The sequence below is a fragment of the Mizuhopecten yessoensis genome, unplaced genomic scaffold (assembly GCF_002113885.1).
Source record: "Mizuhopecten yessoensis strain PY_sf001 unplaced genomic scaffold, ASM211388v2 scaffold716159, whole genome shotgun sequence".
Taxonomy (NCBI): domain Eukaryota; kingdom Metazoa; phylum Mollusca; class Bivalvia; order Pectinida; family Pectinidae; genus Mizuhopecten; species Mizuhopecten yessoensis.
In genome coordinates, this window is record NW_018479977.1 from 135,135 (window position 1) to 145,436 (window position 10,302).

At 38.5% G+C, this 10,302-nt stretch overlaps 1 protein-coding gene across 6 annotated transcripts in view; it reads right to left on the minus strand.

The window, feature by feature from the left end:
- The window catches only part of LOC110441886 (chitinase-3-like protein 1), a 25,334-nt gene that overhangs the window by 9,681 nt on the left and 5,351 nt on the right, over positions 1-10,302 (minus strand). For 4 of the 6 annotated variants that reach the window (XM_021485173.1, XM_021485177.1, XM_021485174.1 and 1 more), the window contains exons 2-11: positions 9,164-9,200; positions 8,234-8,429; positions 7,738-7,990; positions 7,333-7,457; positions 6,751-6,874; positions 6,347-6,532; positions 5,718-5,834; positions 5,355-5,506; positions 2,849-3,066; positions 1,813-2,193 (exon numbers count right to left, since the gene is read on the minus strand). In XM_021485173.1, the coding sequence (XP_021340848.1) occupies positions 1,813-2,193; positions 2,849-3,066; positions 5,355-5,506; positions 5,718-5,834; positions 6,347-6,532; positions 6,751-6,874; positions 7,333-7,457; positions 7,738-7,990; positions 8,234-8,429; positions 9,164-9,200 (1,789 nt within the window). The remainder of the gene's footprint in view (positions 1-1,812; positions 2,194-2,848; positions 3,067-5,354; positions 5,507-5,717; positions 5,835-6,346; positions 6,533-6,750; positions 6,875-7,332; positions 7,458-7,737; positions 7,991-8,233; positions 8,430-9,163; positions 9,201-10,302) is intronic. The other 2 variants (XM_021485175.1, XM_021485176.1) reach the window with 1 other exon arrangement.

Genomic DNA, 10,302 nt, shown 5'->3' on the forward strand with positions numbered 1-10,302 from the left:
GTTTTAATTTGATTAAGTTGGATTTGAAAGAAAATAAATACTTCACTATGGAAGATTGTTAAGTAAGTTACATTTTCCGTTCGTGCCGCTGTATCACGTGACCCGTATTTCCGCTTTCCGTATACTTGTTATTATGGCCCGTATTATGCACATTGTATAAGTATGTGATTGTGTAACACCTGTGATGTCATGTGTTATGTGTTGTATTCTTTTGTTGACCAGACTGACCACTTTGGACATGCATGCGCAATGCGACGCTTATTTTATTTCCCGCTTTTCTCTCTCTATTTCTTCACTTGGGCACTTTATTTACAAGGGGTCAGACCTACATTGTATAGATGAGTTTTTCCTAAGTTTGAAGATCGATGGCATAAATTGATTATTCATCCAATATATCCTCAGCACCACATGCAGGGTAAGTTATTTACAGAATGTGTATTTAATTAATTTAGCATTATTTGATAAATTATTATTTGGTAAATTATTGTTTTAGACTTACGTAAATTCCTTTGTGTAAATTAGTTGCAAGTCAAAGTAAAATATTATAAGTTACATTCTACACTGAGAATGTTCTATAATTCATTTGTATGTAACGATACAGTAACTCCATTTTTATCTAGAAGTCATAGAATTGTGTTCACGTCCTTTTAAATATTCCATTGTTCGCGTTATGTATTGTAAAAGTTAATGTTCGGTGTGTTCGATAGGAAATATGTTTAATATGTGTCTGTATTGTACAACTAGTGTTTTTATATTATTTTAGGGATCTTCCATACGGATTCTCCATACGAATAAAGCAAAAGAAACGCAATATTTGTCGTCGAGTACTTTGTGCAAGTGCGAGAACCCCAATTTCACAATGGCGCCCAACGTGGGGCCCGGGAAAAATACTCGGCCTTGCTCCACAAGCATCGCTGTTACCCCTGGAAAAACTCGAGGACGAGTTCTTTCCTGGAAGGGGGAGTATGTTACCCTGGTAAATACTAGCCGCAATATATCGCTCGGCTATAGAGAACTTCTCTTTAGCTCGATCGGTTGAGCGTTAGACTAGTAAGCCAGAGGTCCCGGGTTCGATCCCATGCGGAGGTAGTGATTTATATTTAATTAATCATGCGCTCTGTTACACCTACATAGAGATATATCACCGCCCCTACATAGAGACATTATCACCGCCCCTACATAGAGATATATCACCGCCCCTACATAGAGATAAATCACCGCCCCATACATAGAGATATAACCACCGCCCCTACATAGAGATATAACCACCGCCCCTACATAGAGAAATTATCACCACATCTTTATACATCATCAATGCTCCTTAATATGAACATTATTACCGGCCTTGTAAAATTACTTTCTACAGTGATGATTCCTCGCTTTTCATGCATAAAGGTGATTGGTTCCTCTTTGATTACACGCAGATAGGTCCTCACACAGTAACTCTTGGTTACAGTTGTAATACTTCTGGGTAAACGTTATACTTAGCTGGCTATACATTTATAATGCTAAACAATAATCTCTGATAGAGCAGCAAATGTAAATTCAGAAACCCCGTACATTACATATTGTGCCAGATATAAATAGACTTTTATGTATGACGTCATCAATGGTATCTAAGAAACAAATTGTAAAGTAGCACGCCACTCCATCATTGTCAATCATCCGTAATTAGTGTGCCGTGACTGTAACACCATCACTTACTTACACGTAAGAGAAGTTTGACCTGTGTATACTTATATTTAAAGGCATACGTGTTGTAATACGGGTGTAATGTAATGGCTGTCAAGTATTGATGACCTGAACGTTTACCTGGCGCGTTGGTCTGAGGGGCCGCAGTCTGAGGTGCGTTGGTGGGCTGCACCCAAGGCGTCGGTGCGTTTGTTGGCGGGGGGGTGTTGACAGCCGGTTGCGCGGTTTGGAGCGGCTTGCTCGTAGATGGTGCATTTGTACTTGGCGACATCGTTGTCACTACCGAGGCTGGCCGACTATTGCAATTAACATTTTTTGGCCAATCACAAAATAATGAAGTAGGGTTAAACTGAAGACCTGATGTACACGCCACTTCAAACGCTGCGCCACCAGCACAGATGAAGTACTTTGAACAGTCAGCGGGACTAGGGTAAAAGCCGGTACTCTGGGATGCACAGTTGAAGTGATTTGTAGTTGATACCGTATGATGGGCGTTGGGTGCTGTTAACAATAACAACAATGGCAAGCAATTGGTGGTTTGATGAGCTAATGAATGAAACTTTGGTACACGTTGATGAAAATTAAGCAAGCAAGCCAACACATTAAATATCATAAATGTTCATATTAACTATGTACGACACTCATTGTTTCAATAGTAATGCTTTCTTAAATAATTACGCCCTTAAATGACCTTAGCTGTTGATAGGACGTTAAACAATATAACACCAAACCAATCTTTATTAATTATCAAACACAGTGTTGTTTTCTCAACAGGGAAAGTTTTGTGATTCTTGGTATCGTATTAACAAGTAACACAGCAGAAGGTTATTCTAGACAAGTACGCTTTAGACCGAACGGTAACACGACAGACAAGTAACGCTGTAGACCAAACATACAAAAAACAACAATGTTTACTCTGAATGTCTGAGTGATTATGACTTAATACAAGCACGAACTGAAACTTTGCGTATACAGTAACTCTCGGAAAGTTGTAAAGTTTTCTTAGAGAACGAACGATTGTATACGGATAGCCATCCCACTATTAAATACACTAACATGCGAAATCCATTCGGAACATGTCAGAAGCTATTAGAACTAAACCATTGCACAGTGGAAAGGATCATAAGTCCGAATCCATATTCTTGTCTATACATACCGGATGTGACAGGCGCGGAGGTGACTGGGGCGTTTGTTGCAGGTGCTTGAGTTACTACAGGTGGTTGAGTGTTGACCGGTGCTTGGGTTACAACAGGTGCTTGGGTTACTACAGGTGGTTGAGTGTTGACCGGTGCTTGGGTTACTACAGGTGCCTGTGTTACTACAGGTGGTTGAGTGTTAACCGGTGCTTGCGTAGTGGCAGGCGCGTTTGTTGGGCTGAAATATTTCACATACAGATACATAATTTTATTATTGCTGTGGACGATTCCCGCCATAAGTACTTGTTTCTGGGTAGTAACAGCATTTTTACGTTATTGCATCATGTCTCTTGATAGTAACAGTCGACTGTCGTTATAGGTTAGATTGTCGTTATAGGTTAGTGTCGCTTGGTAGAAACAGTCAATTTGTGTTATAAGTTCGTGTCTCTTAGAGGTGACAGTCCATTGCCGTAATACATTCGTGTCGCTTGGTGGAAACAGTCGATTCTTGTTATAGGGGCGTGTCTCTAGGATGTGACAGTCGATTGCCGTTATACGTTATAGATAGATAGATTTATTTGGTAAAACATTACATCAATACATAAAAGTACATCACATAGACAATACAATACATGTTTTACCGGGATAACACAGTAAAGTCACGGACTTATTTCCACTGTGGTCCCTAACATATAACATAAATACGATCATTTTACAAATACAATTACAAGTCAACACATACATATATTTATCACAGTGTAATATATTGAGTGCAAAATTAACATCACCACCCTATTTTCTTTGTCACATATGGTAGTATTCATATAAGTATAAAACACTAACGGTCTCTGTTGCATAAAAACGCATTATGTGTTACACATAACTAGTCAAAAAATATCAAGAACTCTGCTGAAAAAATGTTTTCACTCTCTTCTTAAAATTTATTTTGTTTACTATAGACCGTATATCAGAAGGTAAAACGTTCCAAATCTGAATACCGTTGTAAAAGAAAGTCTTTGACATCTGACCTTTTGCACATGTCACTGTCAAGTTTAAAGATGATTTTCTAGTTGCGTATCCATGGCGTTCATTAACCCTCGTAAATTTTTCTGTAATATAACTTAAACAAGTTTCGTGAATTACATTGAACATATGGTTTAAGCCCATTTGCTTTGCTCGGTTTTCAACATTCAAAAGATTCAGATTTGTTAAGACTTTACCATCTATTCTCGTCCTAGAAATCACAAATAAAACGTACACATCTGTTCTGTGCTACTTGCAACTGGTTTTTTAATCTTTGATTTAAACCATAATACCAGGCTGAGCAGCAGTAGTCAAAATTACATAGCACTAGAGAATTACAACGCGTCTTTCTTATGTCCAGAGGAAGATTTTTACATTGTCTGTACAAAAAGTGTGGACGATAATTTACTTTCTTTATTATGTTCTCAGCAATGAAGTCTCCTGTCAAAAATTCGTTCGTGTCTCTTGGAAGTAACAGTCGATTGCCGTTATACGTTCGTGTCTCTGTGAAGTAACAGTCGATTGCCGTTATACGTTCGTGTCTCTTGGAAATAACATTCGATTGCCGTTATACGTTCGTGTCTCTTGGAAGTAACATTCGATTGCCGTTATACGTTCGTGTCTCTTGGAAGTAACATTCGATTGCCGTTATACGTTCGTGTCTCTTGGAAGTAACATTCGATTGCCGTTATACGTTCGTGTCTCTTGGAAGTAACATTCGATTGCCGTTATACGTTCGTGTCTCTTGGAAGTAACATTCGATTGCCGTTATACGTTCGTGTCTCTTGGAAGTAACATTCGATTGCCGTTATACGTTCGTGTCTCTTGGAAGTAACATTCGATTGCCGTTATACGTTCGTGTCTCTTGGAAGTAACATTCGATTGCCGTTATACGTTCGTGTCTCTTGGAAGTAACATTCGATTGCCGTTATACGTTCGTGTCTCTTGGAAGTAACATTCGATTGCCGTTATACGTTCGTGTCTCTTGGAAGTAACATTCGATTGCCGTTATACGTTCGTGTCTCTTGGAAGTAACATTCGATTGCCGTTATACGTTCGTGTCTCTTGGAAGTAACATTCGATTGCCGTTATACGTTCGTGTCTCTTGGAAGTAACATTCGATTGCCGTTATACGTTCGTGTCTCTTGGAAGTAACATTCGATTGCCGTTATACGTTCGTGTCTCTTGGAAGTAACATTCGATTGCCGTTATACGTTCGTGTCTCTTGGAAGTAACATTCGATTGCCGTTATACGTTCGTGTCTCTTGGAAGTAACATTCGATTGCCGTTATACGTTCGTGTCTCTTGGAAGTAACATTCGATTGCCGTATACGTTCGTGTCTCTTGGAAGTAACATTCGATTGCCGTTATACGTTCGTGTTTCTTGGAAGTAACATTCGATTGCCGTTACACGTTCGTGCTTAGGCAATGCTACTACTTTCACCAAGCTTACTACAAAACTTGCTTTATCTTATTAACCCTGTTATATATTTGGTTACTTACTTGGTTACTGGAGCTGGTGAGCCGGACCTTAACTCTCTATTAATTTCGGTCAAAAGCGGGTATTTGCCTTCTCCACATGATCCAGTGAAATCATCCAAAGCCAGATCCCAAACCATAACACCACCGAACTGCTCTTGTTTCACGAAATCGACCTATCGTATACATAGGGGATATTCATAAAATCAGTAATCAGTATTAAGTGTCAAAAAGTCAGTCCAATAAACATGTCGGTATAATTCGTAATAAAAGTTTATGAATATGTCACTTTTTGGTGCAGTGGTACAATAAGCGCATGGTTAAAAGAGGTATTGGATATCTTTCCAATATGGGTAACTCGCTGGAGGCCGATAGCATAGCCATTACCTTTTTACGGAGACTTTCCTTGTCATCATATCCCACCCACTGGTCTCCCTGGACGATATACGGAACTTCTTCTCCCTGGATTATGTGCTTCGTAGAACTGGGGATCATTTTACAGATCTGAAATTGTTTTTAGAATAACCTCATGTTAGCTTGGTGTCAATGATTTTGCTGTAAACATACTGTTAAACGTTAGTGAAAATACCATTTGAGGATCGGTTAAAGAGAAGAGGTTGAGTTGTGACCTGTGTTTCACTGCTGTAATACTTGATTTGTGCTGTACCAATTACCGTCGTGTACGACCTCTCGCCGTTTGCGTTAAGTATCGTTCGTTTTTTACTTATATGCTGCAAACGCAGCTGTCTCCAGGCAATGAAGTGTGTTTGTGAAGAAAATAATCTTTATCGGAACAAAGACATTGTTTAAAACAAAACAATATTTCGTAGGTGCTGAAAGATTTCTTTTGAGGAAATGAATAAGACACGACTTTTAGTGTATCTCGGTGGACTGTTCAGATACTTGTTTAACGTGATATTTTGATTATATTACACCTGTAGTTGATACTTGTAAAACTTTACACTGTCTGTAGTGTCAAATGACGTGTACAGTGATTGTGTTGATTTGACGTTTACCTCGTAGTAAGCCAGGAAACCCTTCTCTCCCGTATACCTGCCAGCGTTTCCCCCTCCTCGAACGGGTGCATTTAAACCGTTGTTGTTACGATCCTTCAGGGTAAAGGAGCGACCGTATAGAGGCATTCCGATGTTAAGCATACTCTTCGGTACACCTCTTCTCACATACTCATGGGCAGCCCATTCCTAATGACAACCAAAATAGCTACAATTACTCGTATATGTAGCTTGTGTGCGCAGCGACATTTATGCTATAGTACGATCGTAGTCAGACGTGCACACTATATAAGCACATGTTTCAATTTATTTTCCGTTTCTAAATCAACGTAAGAAACCAATATTCATTCTTAGAACCGAATGCAGTGTCTGATTGTCTATTTTGACCTTCAGTTGAAGCCACTTACCACATTCAGGTAGATGTCATCCCCCACGTCCATTGGGCCCGCTTTTAGCGGACTGTTGTGACCGGTTTTGTCCTCGAAGGAACCGTGGAGGTCATAGGACATCATGTTGATCATATCCAGATACCTATGTAAAGGAAGCACAAACACATTTGACCAATGAAGTGTAATGATAGAAGCGTTTGTATCTTTCCGTATGGACTTTGAGTTCAGAGTTAAACTGAGTGTGTTGACAATGTGGTGCACTTTGGTCGTTTTTGGACCTTAAGACCAACGCGGTAAGACTAGTTAATCATTAAGTAGGATTATTTCTGTAAATGTTATTCAGATTAAATCTCGTATGTAGAGTTTACTTGCTGAACCGGAGTCATACCTTGTAGGTCCTTAGAGAGTTAGTTATTGATAGAGAGAACACGTGAATCATATTTATCCCATAATATTCAGATATAGAGTGGATGATTGTATTATCATATTAGTATTTTTATCACCAACAATCATGAACGACGAAGACGAATTAAAGGTTGTATATAGATATATGTTTCATGAGGCACGGATAGAGCCGATTGTTGGTTAAATTTGACGTACTTGATGAGCTGAGGGAAGTCGTACGCTGATGCAATTTTGTCCTTGCCCGCTCCCGTAGCTGCTGAAAGTAAGAGGCGCGGTTTGCCACTTGTTTGTGCTTCTGCGTCAAATGTTTCACGTGTTTTCTGAAAATAGAGGAAACGATAAATGACCAATAACATGGTATTATTATATAAAAAAAACCGAAACAACGTATACAAGTGACTGACTATCATTATGGCAGTGAAGGGTCAACTCTCCTCCTTCACCATGAAAGTAGACGGATAATTTCTCTTTGTTTTGTCACCATGGCAGTTAAGGGGCAGTCAAAGAAAAAATCTTTATTTAATTATTTTGTATTCTTATAATATCGCCAATTTATGCATAGAGGCGAAGATGTTATGTGCACATGCACAGTAGCCTTACCTTAACGAGTGCGACAAAGTTTTGTTTGTCCTGGGGAGGGCTCCCTCTGTTGGCTGGATACTCCCAGTCGAAATCAAGGCCATCAAAGTTATGTGTTCTCAGGAACTTCACGGCATCTGTGGCGAAGTCTTGACGACTTGCGTCGGAGGCCGCGATCCTGGTGAAAGGTGCGGAGCCCATGTTCCAGCCCCCTACCGCTAGCATAGTTTTTACAGACGGGTTCTGGGTCTTCATTGCATTAAATCTCTCGTACCTACATATCCACAGGAAATAAAACAGATATTAAAGATGGGACATTTGTAGTTGGCATTACTCATGACAGGTATAATTATTATTTAAAGAAAGTTTATCGAAATTTTTCAGCTTCAAGAAGAGAGTGGTCACCCATACCCCTCGACCAAGGCCTTGTCAGTCCAATGCTTAAACACCTTTATCTCACGAGTAAGGTTCCCATACCTCGGAGCATAAGACTATCTTGTTACTCTCATGTACTTACATGCCTTTTGACCATGCAGTGCTCTCATCGTTCCATTCGAAGGCCTTCAGGTGATTGCCGTTGAGAGTTGCAAATGCATATATAACATGTGTGCAGAGACTTGCATCGATACTCTCGGGTAAAAATTTGCCAGGAATTGTTCTGTATTGTGACCAGTTGGAATGGTAACATACACGGCGGTAGGCGTTGGTAACCACTGAAATATAAACAAGTTCATGTCAGTTTACCGGGTTGTACCAGCAAAGATGAACAGATGGTTTGTTATATATATTGAGGATATTTAATGGTTTTCCTGTCAAATACCATATATATATATACATTTGTTTTAAGAGTATGATATAATACCGATATTTTCACGCATGCTTAAAAATATTGATTATTAGATTTTCTATTTATTACTTTTTTTTAAAGTAAAACGACAAAAACAATCGCTGCATCAAAAAGGCGCAGGACTTCGTGCCGTTGTGTTTGATTACGTCATGCTAGACAACAAGGTTGTGCGCCATTTTAAATGGGCTACTCAATGCAATTCTACTGCTTTTTGCTATTGTTTGGCAGGTTTTACTTACAAAATAATAATTGAATAAGTATGTTAATAACTTTGTGTATATACTAAATATGTCAACACAACCACTCATTCTACCATTGCGTAATCTGCAGCTGAACAGAAAATTTGGAACAGCAAATAGAAAATACCACTTTGGTTGGTTAATATATAATTGATACCGGACCTTGTGACGATGTACAATTTCGTGTATTTTCACTATATCTCTTATCACAATGAGAATTTTAGATATTTCAGAAACAAAATGTGATAAATACTTTATATGAATAGTTGGACACACTTATTTCTTATTTATGTTATTGTTTAATTAATATACAGCCTATCATTTTCTCTCATAGCAATACAAAACGAATGTATTTACTTACCTGCCGCTACCGCCAGAAGACACACGAGTCGTAGCATCTGTAAAGAGAAGTGATAGAGGTATTGTTTCCTACGTATAACCTGCATTTTGAGCATCGTTATCTTTACATCGCATTCAAGTTAACTCATACATCAACATCTTATGTATAACTCATCCGCAGACCAAAGTAAAAACAAAACCTGTAACGTGAACTATAAAACGGTTAAACTAGGACAACATATGGACAAAGGTGCACTGGCTTCATTGAATAAGTGCAAGGAAAGTTAAACCAGATATTCCGGAACAGTAAGCGTCTTCTGCCTCATTGATGACACATGCCGTGTAAAGCTTGATAAAATCCAAGTTAGGTCTCACAGAGCTATAATTCGACATATAATAGTAAGACCATATATAATCTCTCCAAAACAAAACAAAATTGACCATCGTAAAATCGATGTGGACTCGATTATCATACAACTAGTATTAAGTCATGCTGTAAATAAAGATCGGATAAGCGGCCGATGAAGAAGGATCTTTTTTTGTCATTGATTTCTTTTAGAGAGGGGCATATTTAAGGGTTGAACTGTTTTTGTATGGTATTTATGATCTATTTGAATGAAAGAATGAATGAATGATTGCAAGCAAACAAATCATAATGCGCTAGCGCGCATTATGTTGTTTGCTTGCAAAGCTGTGTCATTTAAATAGATCATGAATACCATACAAAAACAGTTCGATACTTATATTTACGTTTTCTCTGCCTCTTATGTTCTTTTTTAACTAATAAATTATATTTAAAATTAAAAATGCCCGCCTTATCGACAGTCCACAAAATTTCGTTCAATAGTTTGAACAGCGTGTTTGTCGCGTGCTGATTGGCAAACAAAGTAGTACTTTGAAATTTTAACAAACACTTCAATGTTATTCCACAATTCAGTATAAATACAATTGCGTATGATATGTCTATAGGGTGATTTAAGTTTATCAATAGAACTCTGAGCTGAAAGTTAGATTTGAAATTGTTTCGATTTTTCTCCGGAACAAATTTAGCGCATGGATAAATACAGTGAACACCGTAAATCCGACCTTGCCCTCCACGAGGGAGTTATTTTTGGAAGTTAATTCGAACTTTTCTCTTTGCTCATTTTGTGAAGAATCCAG